Source organism: Kogia breviceps, chromosome 5 (assembly GCF_026419965.1).
Source record: "Kogia breviceps isolate mKogBre1 chromosome 5, mKogBre1 haplotype 1, whole genome shotgun sequence".
Taxonomy (NCBI): Eukaryota; Metazoa; Chordata; class Mammalia; order Artiodactyla; family Physeteridae; genus Kogia; species Kogia breviceps.
In genome coordinates this window covers 72710887-72730622 of record NC_081314.1, presented here as the reverse complement: position 1 = coordinate 72730622, position 19736 = coordinate 72710887, and the positions used below count along the sequence as shown (strand labels likewise).

At 40.0% G+C, this 19736-nt stretch overlaps 1 protein-coding gene across 1 annotated transcript; it reads left to right on the top strand.

The window, feature by feature from the left end:
* The first annotated feature begins 2060 nt into the window (after positions 1-2060).
* On the top strand, positions 2061-19532 carry CLDN1 (claudin 1). Its single transcript, XM_059064726.2, has 4 exons — positions 2061-2542; positions 12763-12927; positions 15127-15211; positions 16918-19532. Exons 1-4 carry the CDS (start codon positions 2320-2322, stop codon positions 17078-17080), a joined length of 636 nt encoding a protein of 211 aa, XP_058920709.1. The 5' UTR covers positions 2061-2319; the 3' UTR covers positions 17081-19532.
* The last annotated feature ends 204 nt before the right edge of the window (positions 19533-19736 follow it).

Below are 19736 nucleotides of genomic sequence, written 5' to 3'. Positions count from 1 at the left end.
TTAATAGTCCTGGGGAAGAAATAAATCAGAACTATTGATACCCCTTCATCTACAGCCACAGGACCCCACAGAACATTCATCTGGACATAGAAGGAACTGCTAACTGTGGACCCAGACTCTGAAGACTCAACCTGGATGTGGTCCTGCCCTACAGAGCTGCCTGAGAGCCTTCCTGGGGTCTGAGGTAGCTTTCAGATAAGGGACATCACCCACTTGTTTTAATCTTGCTTACTCCGAATTAAATCTCTTCATCCAGCTCATGTATTACCCTATTCGTTGCTAGTCCCCAAATCTCTGTGCAGACGTATCCTTTGGATTTAAACCTTCAAAATATATCTGGATACAGCCAGGTGGAAGTGAGGGTGGTAGGGTTTTGGGTATTTTGCTTTTTCGCTTTTTTACAGACTTTTTTTAAAAAGCAGTTTTAGGTTCACAGCAAAACTGAACAAAAGGTGCAGAGATTCCCATGTTCCTTCTTGCCCCACGTGTGTATAGCCTCCCCCATTACCAAAATCTCCCAAGGGGTAGAGTTGTTTTCACTCCTCCCATTCACACTATTAACATTTTTTAAAAAATTTTTCCCTCCTTGTTACAAACTGGCAGCTGCCATAGTAAATATTGGAGCATATCTTGTTTTCTCCTTAGCATGTTTATCTCTGCCTCCCAGGTGTTTCTGTTCTTACGAAAACCAGAGAAGCTTCTCATTCCATCACACTTGCACCACACACACAAAGCAGCCAGGAAAACATTTTAATTATTCCAGACCACAACACCTGAGGTACACTTCTGAGTAACTACTAAGAAGGAAGCTTTAGAGACCCATACAGGGAAACCTAAGGCTGAACTAGACTAAAACCTGAGGCGTTGGCCATTGCCAGTCACTGTAAAAATGGAGTCAGAACCTGGACTTCCTCATACCAATCCAGGCCTCTTTCTGCTGGGGGTGGGGACTTTTGGGATGCTGTCACCTTTGAGGAATAGCATCTGATAATTCATTAATGAAACACCCTTTGGAGGAGTAGAGGCCCATTGGCTGAGTCCCTCTGAGAATGAATCACTGCTCTAAGACAAACTGCTGCGGGGAAGAGGCTGGGGTGTGTGTGTGTGTGTGTGTGTACACATGTAGGGGTGGGACAGGATAGGCTGCATTTTCATAAGGATGATAATAGATCAAAGGACATATATTTTGGTCAAGCTGAGAAGTAGTTAGAAAGCAGAGTTGGCTGAGAACCAAGTACTGCATATGCTACTAACCTGCTGTGTGATCTTATGGAAATCATGTTTCTTCTCTGGGTCTCAGTTTCCCAATCAGTAAAGTATAAAGATTGCTTACAGGGCTTACCTGCTGGCGCAGTGGTTAGAGTCCACCTGCCGATGCAGGGGACACGGGTTCATGCCCGGGTCCAGGAAGATCCCACATGCCACGGAGCAGCTGGGCCCATGAGCCATGGCCGCTGGGACTGCGCGTCCAGAGCCTGTGCTCCGCAACGGGAGAGGCCGCAACAGTGAGAGGCCCGCGTAATGGGGGAAAAAAAAAAAAAAAAAAAGATTTCTTACAACCCTTGCAAAAATATGATTCTAGGAGAGATCTCGAAGGGAAGAAGGGAGCAGAGGGAGGAAAGGAGGAGGAGGCTGAACCGAAGGGAGGTAAGTGTGTGTGAGGGAGGGAAGAGGGGTGGAGAGAGATAGGAAATGTCTTTTAATCAGATAGTGGAAAAAAGTTGAAAATGAAACTATGCGCCCCTTAAGGTCTCTATTTTTCATCTTTATGCATTTTTAGTGTTTAGACATACGGAGTCATTTTTGGATAAACGTAGATTAAATGTATGGAAAGCCTGGGAAGGCTAACAAAGGAAAAGAGCTAGGGGAGAAAAGAAAGGAAGTGAGCTCTGGAACACTCTGCGTGCCCGCTCCTCCTCGGCCTGTCCCCACGTAGGGGGCGGGACCTTCCGGCCACGGTAGAGTGGGCCGTCGCGAGCTCCCACGCTCCCTCTGGCTTCCCCGTAAGCCGCCTCGAAACCGCCAGGGGGCGCTGCGCGGCGGCCGGGCCGGCCGGGGGCGGGGCTGCTTTAAATCGCGGCACCCAGCGGCTCGGCGCCTCAGTCCCGGCACCGAACTAGCCGCGGCTTCTCGCCTACCAACTCCAGCGCCAACCCGGACCCGGACCCAGAGCTTCTCCAGCAGCGACGCAGGGAACAGGGCTCCCCGCAGTAACTTCTTCCGCGCAGCTCCGCCACCCCCAGGAGTCCCGGGGCGCACCTGCAAACTCCCGCTTGTGTACCGGCCGCCCCCAAGCCGGTGCGGGAGCCCGAGTGAGCCATGGCCAACGCGGGGCTGCAGCTGCTGGGTTTCATCCTGGCTTTCCTGGGCTGGATTGGCTCCATCGTCAGCACGGCGCTGCCCCAGTGGAGGATTCACTCCTACTCTAACGACAACATCGTGACGGCCCAGACCATCTACGAGGGGCTGTGGATGTCCTGCGTGTCGCAGAGCACCGGGCAGATCCAGTGCAAAGTCTTCGACTCCTTGCTGAATCTGAACAGTGAGTGCACTCCCTACTCCCGCAGCTGTGACCCAGGGACCCAACCCCCCAGTGGCTACGTTTTGGAGTAGTAGCGACCAAACGACCCTGTTGTGTGATTACATGTCTATCAACCTTCAGTGGATCAAGTCTTCTGATCACGTGCTCTGCCGTGAGAAAGTGAGAGAGACCTGTGGCTTGGGGAAGGGGAGGCCCAGGCCTAAGCTCTCGTTTTTCCTCTGACACCCTGAGTGACACTTATCTGTAGGTGTAGTTTCATCTGCCCACGACTGGGGTGGTGATGGAGCGAGTGAAGGCCAAACTCGAACTTGAGCTCTTAGGCCTATCCTGGATTATCAGATTCTGTGAAAATTGAAGACCTGTAGAGATGGGTCAAGAAAATGATATGCCTTGAAAAGTTTGGAGCCTGGTAGCTTCGCCAGTTTGTAAAATTAAATAGATAATCCCAAAGTTATTACATAGGGTTTTTTTTTTTTTTTTTCTCAGTCTATCTTTACTGTGGGTTTTCATAGGAGAAATCACATTCCTACATGGAATGTCCCAACCTAATGTCTTCTGCTCACTTGAGTTTGAATCTTTTGATTCTTTGACTTTTAAGATCCAGTAAGTGTGATGAAGCCCCTATGCATCACCTGGCGTGACTCCTTTTTTTTTTTTTCAAATAAAGGAGCAATTTTAATTTTTTTTTGGCTGCTCCAGGTCTTAGTCTCTGCACGAGGCATCTTCGTTGCGGCATGCCGGCTCCTAGTTGTGGCATGAGGACTTATTAGTTGCGGCATGCATGTGGGATCTAGTTCCCTGACCAGGGATCGAACCCTGGCCCCCTGCGGACCACAGAGTCTTACCCACTGGATGACCAGGGAAGTCCCTTGAAGAAGCCTCTTAAGATTCTCCAGGGGTTTTAGCTTTCAGGCCAAGAGTGTTCAGAGGAGGCAGATTGTATAATGTTATTCTGGAAAGTGAAGGTGGGTGGCAGGTGGGAAAAGGATGACAACAAAGAGAAGTTCTAAATAACCTCCCTTCATAATATAAAGGGAAGAATGGAGCCACTGAAGACAAATGCCACAAAAGAGACACAGCTGATGAGCGCAGCGTTCAGGAGAGTGAGGGAGGGTCTTCTCTTGAGTTTCTGCCTTCTACAAAGGAATTTCTGTGTAATGGATATTGGCTTCTTCTGTCGGGTTGGAGAGGATTATGTAGAGAGAAATAGTCCTAAAGATGGTGGAAAGACGACAGGAATTTTTTCCTTTCATTTTTTTTTTTAAATAAAAGCTTTTGAGTGTCTTGTCAAAAACTCATTAAATTCCCACTTACTTAGGTAATAACAATTCATGGCTAGAGTATCTTCCTTGAGATATTACATTAGTTGTCCTGAACCTTGTGTCTGTCATGCACTTGGACTAAATTGAAGAAAAGCTTCCTTAGTCTTTGCCTAGACAGACAAGCCTGCCCACAAGTCCCCTTTGTGTGCTGATGGTAAGCAGTATTGTCATCGCTCAACTTTACTTCAGTTGTTTTGTCCACCTCCTGCGTGTGGTTTTGTCAAAAGCTATATACTTTAGAGTTGTTAAATCTGTGCCAAATCTGTTTAAACCGCTGAGTACCTCTGGAATTTGGTGAGTCAGTGTACATACGGTAGTTTTTAGTGTTGTCATTTCAGCTTTTCAAAGTTACTGTATTAGGATTCTTTTATGCCAAACATAAGGAGTATATTAGGTACACAACTTTATATAATCATTGAATCTACCCGTGGATGGATAAATACGTGTAAGGAATTGTATTAGCCATGTCATGTTGAGGAATTGGCAGATGGAGACCGTTCTAAGGGCAATTACAGAGAGGTCTCTGATTCCTCTGATCAAAATAGTTCATTTTCTACATGTTTAAATAGGTTTCCTGTTAACTGCCTTAAAGGACCAAATGAAATCAGATTGATCCATGTTGTCAATACTCAAACAGGTCATCCCTACTCATGATAATGTGTTAAAATGTTTTATTTGCATTTATTCCTAATTAATACAGCCGTTACAGTTTTTAAAGCTGTGGCAGAAGATCTAAACAATACCTTCCCTCTACCCCCATACACATTTTGGAGATTTCTTCCTGATGAATTTTTTTTAACTCCAGATCAGATTTCTCTTTTCATTTTCGTTAAAGCCAGAGTCTACTGAAGGTGGGGCTGAGGCCTATCTCTCAAAACTGATTCCCAAAGAAGGAAACTTGACTCACTTGTACCCTCTCCAACCTACCAGCAACTAACTAGATGTCTTTGGATGGAGGCCAGAGAACCCACCTGTCTCTGTTTCTCTACCTGGACAGTTGTGCCCACACCCACCTGATATAGAAAGCTGGAGAGGTGATTCATTGGCTGGTTTTGGTATAATTCTGTGATGTCTAGAGGTGAACAGGATTATCTGTACGTATAAGCAGTGTTCCTTGTAACAGGTTGTGTTCCACAAAGTGCTTTTAGGTAAAAAGCTTAGCTAGAAGTTTCTTGAAATTGTACCTTGTTCTTTTTGCCAGTGGAGCCCATTTGGCAACTTAGGGCCGAGATTCTGGGATTTATCAAGGTTGTAGTACTAGATATGTTAAAATCCCTTGTTCCCTTTCTCTAATTAGTTTCAGCTGTAAAAATCACATGACAGTGTCTATAGGGATACAGTGTGCATAAGCCAATATATGAAGGGAGATACAGCCAGGCTTCTTTAGGTGGTTCTTGCAAAGCAGTTTATGAAAATGTAACTGGGGAACTTCCTGGGGAAACAAATCTTATACGGTGGATTGTGGTTTTACTATGGTTGAGACAGTTTCACTTCCATCCAAGTATGGATGTTTATTGACATTGATGACTGATAGTTGGAATATACAAAAAAACAGTGTCAGATAGAGTTGCAGTCGACTTTTCTTGATTAAACTGTACACCTTGCCTTGTTTTGATCCAATTCTCAAACTTTTGGCAAGCTAGTGCCTATTTCATGTGCTTAGTTAATTGCTTCTTCTGGCTTGACTTTAATAGCTAGAGCTGTCCAAAGACTGGGTTGCCCCAGGAGGTTGCATGGTGGGAGGTGTGAAAGCAGAGGAATAAGTAAGCACTTTGAAGGAATGTTGTAGGGAAAAATCCAAGTCCCAGACAAATGGGAGCTTAGGCTAGACTTTCTCTAAGTCTCATCTAGCCTTGGGATGCTGTAATTTGTTTATAAGTTCCTCTAGGCTGTTCAACTTTCTTTGCATGAATCCACATGTGTGTTGGTGGGCTTTAATAAGTATGGGTTGTGGGTGAAGTTTCCCAGCACTCTCACCATTATGCTAACATGGCTCAATCAAAGAACAAAATCACTGACTTGGACAGTCTTTGAAGCACAGGCAGAGAGGAGGGCACCCGCTTACACTTCCCTAGACTCCATTATGCCTGCTGAACCAAGGGTGTTTAAGGGGCCATTTGTGTTCAGATCCATTTCAAGAATTCTGACTTTTGGAATGATGAAAGTCAAAACCCAAAGCAAGTCTTGAGTACTCAATTCTTTTTTTTTTTTTTTTTTTTAACATCTTTATTGGAGTATAATTGCTTTACAATTGTGTGTTAGTTTCTGCTTTACAACAAAGTGAATCAGTTATACATATACATATGTCCCTATATCTCTTCCCTCTTGTGTCTCCCTCCCACCTCCCTATTCCACCCCTCTAGGTGGTCACAAAGCACTGAGCTGATCTCCCTGTGCCATGCGGCTGCTTCCCACTAGCTATCCACCCTACATTTGGGACTGTATATATGTCCATGCCACTCTCTCACTTCGTCACAGCTTACCCTTCCCCCTCCCCATATCCTCAAGTCCATGCTCTAGTAGGTCTGTGTCTTTATTCCCGTCCTACACCTAGGCTCTTCATGACATTTTTTTTCTTACATTCCATATATGTGTGTTAGCATACAGTATTTGTTTTTCTCTTTCTGACCAACTTCACTCTGTATGACAGACAGACTCTAAGTCCATCCACCTCACTACAAATAACTCAATTTTGTTTCTTTTTATGGATGAGTAATATTCCACTGTATATTTGTGCCACATCTTCTTTATCCATTCATCTGTCGATAGACACTTAGGTTGCTTCCATGTCCTGGCTATTGTAAACAGAGCTGCAATGAACATTTTGGTACATGACCCTTTTTGAATTATGGTTTTCTCAGGGTATATACCCAGTAGTGGGATTGCTGGGTCTTATGGTAGTTCTATTTTTAGTTTTTTAAGGAACCTCCATACTATTCTCCATAGTGGCTGTATCAATTTACATTCCAACCAACAGTAATCAAGACAGTATGGTACTGGCACAAAAACAGAAATATAGATCAATGGAACAGGATAGAAAGCCCAGAGATAAACCCTCGCACATATGGTCACCTTATCTTTGATAAAGGAGGCAAGAATATACAGTGGAGAAAAGACAGCCTCTTCAATAAGTGGTGCTGGGAAAACTGGCCAGGTACATGTAAAAGTATGAAATTAGAACACTCTCTAACACCATACACAAAAATAAACTCAAAATGTGTTAAAGACCTAAATGTAAGGCCAGACACTATCAAACTCTTAGAGGAAAACATAGGCGAACACTCTATGACATAAATCACCGCAAGATCCTTTTTGACCCACCTCCTAGAGAAATGGAAATAAAAACAAAAATAAACAAATGGGACCTAATGAAACTTAAAAGCTTTTGCACAGCAAAGGAAACCATAAACAAGACCCAAAGACAACCCTCAGAATGGGGTTGTCTTACAACCCCATTCTTACAAGCAGCTGTCTTACAAGCAGCTCATGCAGCTCAATAACCAAAAAAACAAACAATCCAATCCAAAAATGGGCAGAAGACCTAAATAGACATTTCTCCAAAGAAGATATACAGATTGCCAACAAACACATGAAAGAATGCTCAACATCATTAATCATTAGAGAAATGCAAATCAAAACTAAAATGAGGTATCACCTCACACCAGTCAGAATGGCCATCATCAAAAAACCTAGAGACAATAAATGCTGGAGAGGGTGTGGAGAAAAGTACTCAATTCTTACCCTGGTCTTGCGCTAACTAGCCATGTTTATAATGGTGATCCACTCAATCTCTCTGGGCTGTAGTTTCCCCGCTTATGAAATAGGGCAGAGTGGGAGGAATGGGGAGCTGAATCCATGACTCATTCATCCATTCGACAAGCATGAGCCAAGCCCTTTCCGTTGTTCCTAGAAATGGAGCTAAGAAGATTGGTAAGATGCAAATGTTGATTCCTTCCAGTGCCAACATCCTTTGTTAATAACTGCAGTGATGGAGGGGAAACAGGCAAGGGGCATGGTTTAGGTTTCCTTGATTGGAGTGATGAGTAAGAGGCACAGAGGTAACATAGAAGCGTACATTTAATCATGAGGCAGTTTCTCTAAGAAACAAACAAGGTAGCAAAACTGCTTGGCACATCCTGAAAAGTGGTGAGCCCTGCCTCCTCCCAGACCACAGTTATTGACTGTGCTGGAGTCCTAAGGTCACACCCAACGGCCACCAGTTCATACATCAGTAGAATGGAAATGCTAACAATGAGGACTCTTGAGAAACTTTGAACTTGGGCAAAAGTGAACAGTTTAATAAGGGAAGAAGTCATGGGACTATAGTTCTGTGACACTCTGTGATGAGTTCATTTAATTGCAGAGGAGAGAAGAGGATTTTTGTTCTAGTCAGCCAGGGGTCAGTTTATTTATCTGCCTAATACTTATTAAAGAACTACTGATGCAAAGAGAGACTGTGAGGATAGAGATATAATTAAAATCTACTTTGTTTATGATATATAATCCTAGGGTAATAATATAGTAATATGGCTAGTAAACAGCATGAACAATGTCACGTAGTTAAAGGAGATTCTGCTGTTTGTATAGTAAAACTTTAGAAAAGCTTTAGAAAAAACAATTCCACTGACTTGTTGATGCTTGTCTTTCTACGCTTACGTTGGTTAACTTCACTGTAGATCAGTAACTTTTAACGCATTTCTTGTCTCATAAGTACAGATCTTTGTAAGTATGTTTTCAAATTATACTTTCAGGTTGCAAGTGGTAAGAACTCCTTAAGGAGTCTTTAATCTCAAGATTATCAGTCTAGCTAAGTATAGTATAATTAAAAGACTGCCTTCTCCATGTACTGCTGATAATGACGAGGAACAAGAGTGTAACTGTTCGAATGTCTGCTAACCATTTTCTCCAAAGACAACTTTAGTCGGTGATAATAATATTGTAGAGGTATCTGCAAATTTAGTGGGCCAGAGAGGAACATATTTGCTTCTAGATCTGAGCCAATCAGGTCAACTCAGAGATAATAGTTCAAGACTGTATCTCTCTAGTCTAAAATATTTTGCAGCTTTCAAATATTTCTCAACTTCTCTGCCCTACTGATCCTTGTTCCACCAGAAGAAAACTTCATCTTGGAAGCTAATTAGATGCATAATTTAGAAATGCAGAAAATTTTTTAAAATTATATTGGGTTAAACAAAAAGTATGAATTTTTCCTCCCTAGATGAGTTTCTAACTTTTAATGATCTAAACTAGATCTGGCTTTATGTAGCAAGATTTTAATATTCTGAAGCTTGCTAGGAAGGCGTTTCTCAGTATTATTTCAAAGATTAAGCTTAACACAAAAGAGTATTTTTACCTATCATAGTTGAATTTTTAAAGGATAAAGACATGTTCAAATTTAAATTCTGTGAACACAGATTGAGTAATCCATGAAGCTTGCCAGGTACTGTTCTTAGTGCTTTGGATGGAAATATGAACAAATATTTGGCCAAGTCATCAAGGAGCTCACAATTACATATTTTAGATCTCTGACTTAAAAGGCTTCCGTAAGACGTTAATTTGAAGGATTCATCTGGTTCCAGCTTAAAACTGTGCAGTGTAGATTCTATCTGCACATAAAACCCTCATAACTTGTAATACAACACTTGCTTACTTAGGTTTGTAATTCACCATTACATCTGCCCAACTAGTGAGTTTGCATGCTGTTACGATTCTCAACCTTTTTTTTTGTATTTTTACACCCCCCTCCCCACATATCACTATAGTTAAGAATTCATCCAGACGTCTCCAATGATGCAAGATGAGATTTTGTGACATTTCCTAAGTCAGTGGATACCAGGACGTAAATGAAAAAAAAATCGCTTCACAAAATAACACTATTGCTTTGTCAGATTTTTCAAAACAAAACATGATCCCCTTGCTCTATATGGTTTACATGATTCCTGAGTATAGGTTTTTCCCCCCGGGTTTTTTTCCCCCATTTTCTCCATAAATTTTGTGTGTTATGAAAATGATACATTGTTCTATAAAGAAATAAAACATACTAGGGTTTGTAGCACACAGAACAAAATATCTGTCCCTTCCCTCTTAGAAATTTTGTAAAAGTAGTGGAACGAGTAAAATGGGGCATGACTTAAATGTGCTTTCTTTGAGAACTGAAAGGGGAACAAACTTAGAGATAAAGACAGTGAAAATGAGCTAATTCCACATGAGTGCAGGTGGAGCCTTGGAGTGGTCGATCATGTATGCTCACTGCCTGGATGGTTTTATACAAGCCTGACTCAGGAGATTGAAGCCCAGCAGACTCCTTGTGAAGAGGACCTTGTGATCCAAATGCTTAGACCTGCTGGGCTGGTGGCCTGCTGTTTTCACATGAAGGACAGATCAGAATGATTATAGAAGCTGGGTCTGGTTTGGGGCCCTACAACTCAAACAAAGTAGAAACCTTAGAGATCAGAGAAAGCAACCACGTGAATAAAGGGTTTGAAAACTGAGCTTAATGGACAAACAAAGCAAAAGGTGGTTGAGAGATGTAAGAGGCTATATACATACTTGAAGGGCTATCATATGAAGACAGAGGGTAAAATCTTGTCACCTCTTCTTTAAGACCCTCCAGTGACTTCTGATGACACTTAGAATAAAAAGTCTTACATGATAAATGCCTTCTGCCTACCTTGCTAACCCACCTCATTTTACTTTTACATCCTACCATCCTCCAGTAGTGACTAGCTTTGCCAGTTTGTCCAGGATTGAAGACCTTCTCAGGAGTCAGGACTTGTAGTTTTAAAACTTGAGAGAGTCCTCTTCAAACAGACAGGTGGTCACCCTGTCCTCCATGTGGATCATTGAGACTTTCAGTATCTCCTCTTCTAGTGTTCCTTTGCCTGAAATGCTTTCCTTCTAAGTGGAACTTAGGACCAAATCTGAAATCTGTGTTATGTATAAGAGCGTAGTTATTTTTTATTTTCCTTCTAAGTAATGACTGTCTTTGCAAAAACTGTTGGTAAACCAAAAGGAAGGACACACCATAACTGTGGAGTCCTTCGTATTTTCCTCTTCATGCCACAGCATGGTTTGTGATTCTAAGGAAGAAGTTTCACAAACCCATGGTCCATGAAACCTGTGTTTTGATTCAGGAGTTCTTGTACCACCCTAGAATCTTTCAATAAGTGTGTGGGTAGGGTGCACATTTGTGCCCACACATTTATGGGGAAGTAGATCTATGAGGGGAGCATGGAAGTGCCTATGATTTGATTTTAATTGAATCAAGTAAAAATATATCTTGGCTTCCAAAATATCTCTCAAATGCAGTTTAAAAAATGCCTTTGATACTTTCAGAAAGTGGTTACTATGATTTTATCATAGATTGCCTGGTTATGGCAAGGATGGAAAAATTAACAATTTAAAATTGAATGATGTTTTAGAAATCTTTAGTCTTAATTATGATTTGTAGCCTAGGTTCTCAATCCTGAAAATACTGACACTGAGCCTAGGTCTAAAGTAGAGAGTGAGATATAAAACCTTTCCATGATGTCAGCCACTTTTGAAGACCATCAAGAAGTCAATTGTTACAACTTCTCCTTTAGAGAAAACCATCACTCACACTTTATATAATAAAAAGATGGTCCCAAAGAATAATAAGTAGCTCACCCAAGATAGCATGCTTAGTTACAATGTAAATATTTACATATGCAAAAAAACTTGTCACCTGTTAACACTGTTAAAGCGATAATGATCTTTATTTGAAGGAGGAAATAAATATAGAATTAATCAAACTCATCTAACCAGCGTAGTTTCAGCTCTTTTTTTTCTTTGAAAGTCTGTGTGTCTTTATGCCGCAGTGATGGTATCACCTTTTTACTCTAAGATACTTACTGGCGTAATCTCAAACTTGGCCCTACTGATTTGATCATGACTTAGTATACCAATGACAATAACAGGAAATTAGAAAATTAGTGGAATCCTGAGAAATACTACATTGAATTATCTGCTATTTTATAATATAGCGATTTAAATAGTTTTTTTTTTTTTTTTTTTTTTTTTTTGCGGTATGCGGGCCTCTCACTGTTGTGGCCTCTCCCGTTGCGAAGCACAGGCTCCGGACGCGCAGGCCTAGCGGCCATGGCTCACGGGCTTAGTTGCTCCGCGGCATGTGGGATCTTCCCGGACCAGGGCACGAACCCGTGCCCCCTGCATCGGCAGGCGGATTCTCAATCACTGCGCCACCAGGGAAGCCCTAAATAGTTTTTAAAACTGGTGATATCTCCAAATATAAACCTACTATGTTCCAAAATAACATCTCAAAGGCTATTATGTTTTGTTCTAAGAAAATGGTATTCATCTCTCCCACCCCACCCCCATCACTGGAGATACAAGTGTTGCTTATCCAGCCATGATAATCTATGAGAAATTCACTTGTTGTCTTCCAATTCACACACCCAGATTTTCTGCAGCTTGATGAGTGGAGTATAAAGCTATTGACTATTACCAAGATATATTATAAACCATTTTAATTATAAATGTTTTAACATTAAGGATAACACATATGATTGTTATTTCAGAATTAAAAACTCCATTAGTAAGGATTAAAAATTTATTAGTTCAGCTAAACCTATTCAACCAAATCATTAATTATTTTTTTCAGAGGATTTTTAATTTAATGTTGAAAACATAAACCGTTAGAGCTAGAGGAATTCTTATTCATCATTCAGCCAGGTATTTGTTTTTCTGGAGAAGAAACTATTTTGGTTACCTGCAGAAACATCCCTAGAACCAGGGTCTCCTGACTCCTGGTTAGATTTTCTCTCTTCCATACAACATTGAAATATACTTGGTCTTCTACCACTCTTCTCATGTTGGTCTAGGCATGATTTTTCCATGTTCTAAAATGTTTTCTGCCAGGCACTCTGCAAGCAACCCGCGCCTTGATGGTGATTGGCATTCTGCTGGGACTAGTAGCCATCTTTGTGGCCGCTGTCGGCATGAAGTGTATGAAGTGCCTGGAAGACGACGAGGTTCAGAAGATGCGGATGGCTGTCATTGGGGGCGTGATCTTTCTTATTTCAGGTAAGAGAGGCCCTGTCCCCCTTAGACCTTATTAAACTCTCTCTGACGTGGGTTAAGTTACAGTTTTTGGTTTCCTGAGATTATGGTGGATTTGTTGCACTTGAATCGATTGAATTCAGTTCCTTTAAAATCTGAAGACATAGAAACCTTAAGTCCATTTGAGTTTCACATTCTCAAACAGGAACCAAATGAAAATCTGTATTCACAGTGGACAGGTCTATTGAGGTTTCAGGTGCCAACTGGCTGTTAGAACCATTCTCCCCAGGTGAAGAGAGATTTTTCTATCCAGCAAACACTGAGGAACAATTCTATGTAATTCAGAAAATTTCTGTAGTGTCTCTTCCGATACTATGTGGGAAAGATGGGGAATGGTGAGAGAGAACATAAAGAATGTGTCAATCATACAGGTGTATGAGGAATGAATGAGACTGGGATCACTGGAGGAAAATGAGGACATCATTCCATGTGGGCAGATCTGACTCCAGAACAAACAGGTGGTGCCCATAGATCAGTGGAGAGAAAGGTCAGTTGGAATGGAGGCGAAAAGTTGGAATAGTAGGGCATAAGAGTAAATGAGTTAAGAAAGAAAACAATAGAGAAAGGCCTTGGAAAAAAACCTTGACAAAAGAGTGAGATTACATTTTCCATAGAAAATGAATGTGTATGTATTGCTTTATTCAAGTGTTGATATGTGACCTTTGAGAAAATGAAAGCCAGAAGACGACATGGACAGGTCACTTGTAAAGCCTTATAATAAGGTTTACATTAAATAAGATTGTGTTTATATATAAAACAATAGACTATTATATACAGTAGTTGTCTATTGTTTTGAAATGGACTATTATATATAGTATATATATATAGATATACATGTATATATATGTATGTATGTGTGTATATATATATATTATAGTAGTATGTAGTAGTCTATTGTTTTTTAAAACAACACCAGTGATATAATCTACCACTAGGAAACACTAGAATTAGACTTTTTTCTCATTTTCTCTTTAACAAAAGTATGTGGATTCCATCAATAATGAAGGAAGAGTGCCTGTGGCTTTGCTAAAGGTTTGGTTAAAGTTTATTCAAATTACTCCTGGATAGCATTTTATTCCCAACAGTTTGATTTTACATCAAAAGCTGTGAATGCACTTACTGTGTAGGACCCTTCCTCCGCTTTCCTTCCTGTAACTCCGGTACATCACTTCCCCAGTCTCGGGGACTTCCTAGGGAGTGAAGCTTGCAAGTTCCACAGCATTTGCATGGTCTGCTTGAGCAGCCAAAGCAATGGTGTTTTCTCTCAAGTATTAGAGGCAATTAGGTTGGACCACTTTTTTTGTAGGAGGAAGGGAGCAGAGGGGGTAGCATAGAAATATTTAATCTGTCTAAATTGATGAATTTTTAGAATGGCTATAAAAAAGTTATTTAATTTCTTTGGATAAGAAAAATCAAGGTGTTGTATACTTCTTATAAATGATAGAGTGGGTTATTTTGACTAAGTAGTTTCTCTGGCCTCACTGAAATGTGAAAGGCATGAGAAATTGAGTGTTCAGCATATATTGATCTGATGTGGCACTTCAGCGAATCTCATGGCAAGACCTGGCACATCTGGCCAGTGAGGCTGTAAGAATTTAGGTGATCTAGTGCACTCTGAGACAGGTCCTACTCGTTCCTGCTATCTAGCTATTTACTTTCATTTTGATTCTTCACAAATGTGAATTTTGAGTTTTGGTCAAGAAGAATGTAGAAAGGTTTTCATCTTCCCTTTTGTGTTGTAAGTGACTAGCTTTACTAATAAGGACTTTGGTTTTACCAAAGGTAGTCTAACACAGTGATGTACAACAATATATTTGAAAGAGATCTTAAATGACATGAACCTGATGAATATTTCCAAGAGAATGTTGTTTGTGCCGGTGACCTTCAACTCTAAGTGAATAAAATGACATGAACATTATAAACTATGCCTAACTCCAACCTAATATTTTCATCTGTCTTAAGAGAATACTTAGAATTCTAAGTCATGTCTGAACCTCTAATCTCCCTAAATTAAAGTCGTCTGAATTAAAATGGATTAAATTTAAAATGTCAGCACTATTGATGAGATTTAATTCTTATAAAATACTTGTAAATTTAATGAGCCGTATATTTATTCTCAGTGTTCCATAGTGATTAACAGTCTTTTGTTTTGAATTTCTGTAGGTCTGGCTATTTTAGTTGCCACAGCATGGTATGGCAATAGAATTGTTCAAGAATTCTATGACCCCGTGACCCCGGTCAATGCCAGGTAATGCTGTTCACTCCCAAAATAGTTTGTTCTCTGAGAAAATACCCTTTTAATGTTCTGCAAAGTCCAGCTAGTGCCGTAGCTTCCCAGATTTGCTATCCAGAATTTTATGGAACTTCTGTCAAACTTGAAAATAATTTGAATGGCCTGTGACTCATGTTAAAAATAGTCTGATAATTGCTTTAACAGCCTGTATTGATAACAAAATGAACTTCAAAGTAGAAAAGTTCTAAGCTGTATAATTTCCAAGTGTATGCTGGAACTTTTTTCATATTTAAAAAATGTTTTTAATATTAATAAAGTACCAGCATATTTGAAATTTTATTTTTGAAGTGTATTCTGAAACTTTTAACACTTGTGATTATTTGTAACTGAACACAGTTTATGATTGATTGAAAATATAGAACTGTTGTAGAGGTTAACAAATAATATGTCATTTCTAATGGTTTAATTCTGTTTATGAAAAAACAATTTATTTATGAAAAAGAAAAGTTAGCACTTTGAAATTTTTTGTTTCATCACAACTATAAAAATAACTTTAGGAAGGTCATCCTTCTTAATATTGCAAGTTGTGGAAGTTAAAGAGCTGACTCTTGGCTCTCACGTAATGACACCCTTTGATCAGAGACACGGCTCTTTGTCTCACTGTGTTCACATCTTTAAAGCCGAATAACTATATTCTGAGTCAGAATGTTAAGATGTAATTATTGTTTGTTGAATGCTAAGATGAATGGATGAAAAATCCCAGTGGTGGAGAAATAAGGTATGCTTCTTTGTATAAAATCACCCACATAGAGGAGAACACATACTGCAGTGATTGTGTTGGAACCCATCCCATAAGATCTCCACTGTAAGGACAGAATCTGCTGGAGGTCAGTAGGCTAAAATTTTACCAGTAATGGATATGAAAGCACTTTATAAATTGCTAGGCACTGTACGCTTATTTACATTGTCTCACATGATCCTGAAAGCAGTCCAGTGAGGCAGATGGAATCATCCTGCTTTAAGAGAAGCAGCAGCTGAGGTTGAGAAGAGGAGTTACTGGCCCACAATTTAGCAGTTGAGAGTTTGCATCAGAATTCAAACTCAGGCCTTATAACTCTAGATCCAGCCCTTCTCTCTCCTTATTGTCCACCATCAGTCACAGATCTTCTCCCCAGAAGTATGGCTTCATACATCCACCTGGATCAACTTAACCTAGAATGATCTATGAGCTGCTTAGAAGTCTTTTTCGCAAAACCATAAATTTCAGGTTTCAGTGTTTATCAGTGATTGACTATTGAAAACTCTAATAGTCTCCAACACCCTCTAGCAGTTTCTTTGCAGAATTTGGTTGCTACTTGGTGATAGCGTGACTTGTTAAGTTTTAGCCTAGGAACCAAACCTGACTTCCAAGGTATATATAAACATGCTTTACAAGTCTCCTACACACGAAAAAGTCTTTGGAACTATTTGTATAATTAACATGGTGTTGCATGCCACATTGCCTGATCTACTATTGCAAACTGTCAACAACTGCAATGTGAACATTCTCGTGTGTGTCTCTACAAACCTTAAAGTACTTCGCAAAACTTAAAGGGATCATGGGAGATTTTATTTCAGTGGAAAAAATATAATGAGTATGATATTGATTTCATTCTTTAATTATATTAGAGAAGTTTCCAGTGATTCACTGATTAAGCAAATACATTGTCTCTTCTTTTTAGGTATGAATTTGGTCCAGCTCTCTTCACTGGCTGGGCTGCTGCTTCTCTCTGTCTTCTGGGAGGTGCCCTGCTTTGCTGCTCCTGTCCCCGGAAAACAACATCTTACCCAACACCGAGGCCCTATCCAAAACCTGCACCTTCGAGTGGGAAAGACTACGTGTGACACAGAAGCAAAAGGAGACATCCCTGTTGGAACAATCAGAAAATGAACTTTGAAATACTGTCATCGGCATTAAGGTCTTAGATTTTGACTATTGTAGTCTGAACATATTTTGTTAAATACCCATTGCTGAAAATGACTTAGTCTTATTTTATCTCCTTTCCTCAATATAAGAGGGAAGCCTTTTCTATTTGTATTACTGCTTCCCACTGAATCAACATCTCCAATGTGGGGAGAGGGCATTCCTTAAATATATATAGATATGTACATGTACCTGTTTTTCTATAAAAAAGTTAGGTAGTAAAACCTCATTATGTTAGTACCAGCATTCTTAAAATATATCTAAAAAAGAAAAATATATTTATATTGATTAAATAACTAGTTTATTTGGTATTCTTCTCTCCTTTATGTATATATATATATATAATAGGTCAAATATCATTTACCCTCCTTCATCAGCTTTTAATGTCTTTCACAGAAGACCTGACCTACTTTACCTAGTATGAATTATTTCAGTTCTTCACATGTGCCCTTTTCATATGTTTGTATCTTTTTTTTTTTTTTTTACTATGATCTTATAGCACTTGCTCTGTCACCATTCAGTCATTCTTCATGACTTTCTTTTTGTGAGATTGGGCTTAACTCTCGATTCTGATAAGACATTTATATGCCTACAGTTTAATTCCTAAAATCAATAAGAATCTCTTACAGACCAGAGTTTTGGGAGCAGATCTTTCTGTGTGACCAGATGGTATATTCCTGTTGACCTTCCCATATGCTCCCTGTACTCTGACCTGTAACACACTTGTTTGCTTTGAAAATATTTGTCCCACTGAGGAGCTGTGTGTGTGCTGCTCTCCCAAGTGTTGTAACACAATTCTATTGATTGAATTTTGGGACCTACTTACTCACAGTTGTATATCCTCCCAAACTACCTTTTTCTTGTCCCCTTCCTCAAACTGTATTGTTTTCTCATATAGTTTACCTCGTCCCAGAGAGGGATGGCCTTTTTGTCTGAATGAAGTGCTAGACTTTGTGTAGTGACAACCTGATGACGAATATTCTCTCTGTAGCTGTAAGCAAATCACTTAATCTTTCACCTCTTTTCCCATCTGTTACATTGAGATAATGATACTTAACCAGCTGCTAGAGTGGTGTAAGTATTAATTAGTTGATATTATGCTCATTCTTTGAACATGAAATATGCCTAAGTAGTGTCTCTGTTTGCTAAATTGTCTGTTAAGAAGTCATTGAACCAAACCTACACACAGGCATCCCATCGTTCGGCACCTTCCTTTCTCCACAGACCCATTTCCTTCCTTTCAGCAGTGGCCACCATGCTGTTGGTGCTCTGTTCCGTTTTAACAATTGCCCTTAGTTTTCCAGTCTGTGGAAAATGCTCCTTCACTCGAGCAAGATGATGTAATGGGAAGGGTATTGACTTTGGTGTCTGGAGACCTGATGTGAGTCTTGGTGCTCTCAATTACAGTGTGAGTTTGGGCAGGGCACTTGGTTGCCCTAGATTCACTGCTTCACTTATAAAAAGAGGATTGTACTTCCTGACCTGGCTACCTCTCAGGGCTGTTGTGGGGATCCAGTGAGATGGGACACATGTAAGTGTGATTTCGTGAGGTAAAAAGTATTATACTAGGGGAAAGAATTAAGGAATTTAAGTGCATAGGTTTTGGATTACTTTTCAAATGACTGAAAAGAGACAAATGGTAAGCAATAGGTTTCTTGCTTAAACCACCCTCTCAAGTGACGAGACACTAAAGTGAATTTCAGATTACTAAGTGGAAAGGTTTCTGGGGCAGTCTTAGTCTTCTTCAGTCACTATGGCCTGATGCTTTTTGTGGCTAAGCTTTTCTCCTTTCAGGAATGCAGACTTGACCTAGGACAAGTTCGCAGATGCAATGGGTGAAACAGAAGTGTACATGCTGGCAAACCAAAGAATGGAAGAGTTTTTTTACTTTTAGTAACTTGCAATGGTATACAAGGTGAATATCTGTTATGTGATGTCATCAGAGGTATTGCTATTAGCTGGCAGCTAACACTGCTAGGATAGGTAGTTTGGGAATGTAACTCATAGTGAAACCATATAGGGGAAATTATCCGAAGGACTGCATCCTATGATTTGAGCCTAGTAAATTTTAGTGTGTCTTCCAAACCTGAAAGGCTGTGCTCCTAGAATGTATAATTGAAAGAACTTCTGCTACCTACATAGATCCTAACGATGGGCAAGTATAAATACATGTGGTTACTAGTTGCTAAACTCTGAAATCTATAGTCCAAAATGGCCGACAGAATGGTTACACCGAAATGTATCCAATTTTGATATTTTTGTACTCTGCTACCATACCTGGGAACAGACAAATAGGTATTTTAGGGTTTTGTAATGGGAATTTGTATAAAGTGTTACTCTTTTTCAATAAATTGTGTTTTTTTTATATAAGATAAATCCTTGTTGGTTTTTTGTTTTTTTTAAAAATCATTTATTTCAAGATTGCCATGCTTGGAAGAAGAGATGGCTCAGGATAGGATCTGACTCACCATGTGTTACTAGGAAAAAACTATGGTGCCTCTGCACCATCTGTCTAATATTTGAGTGGTTTCACCCACTGGAATGCCCTATTTCTCTCCAACTATGCTTTTCCTCGTC

What these genes read in the sequence shown, in the direction of transcription:
- CLDN1 (XM_059064726.2), top strand. Translation starts at nt 2,320, where the DNA reads ATGGCCAACGCGGGGCTGCAGCTGCTGGGTTTCATCCTGGCTTTCCTG. An exon ending in CTCCTTGCTGAATCTGAACA is followed by an intron (nt 2,543 to 12,762) that starts GTGAGTGCACTC and finishes GTTTTCTGCCAG; the next exon opens with GCACTCTGCAAGCAACCCGC. An exon ending in CGTGATCTTTCTTATTTCAG is followed by an intron (nt 12,928 to 15,126) that starts GTAAGAGAGGCC and finishes GAATTTCTGTAG; the next exon opens with GTCTGGCTATTTTAGTTGCC.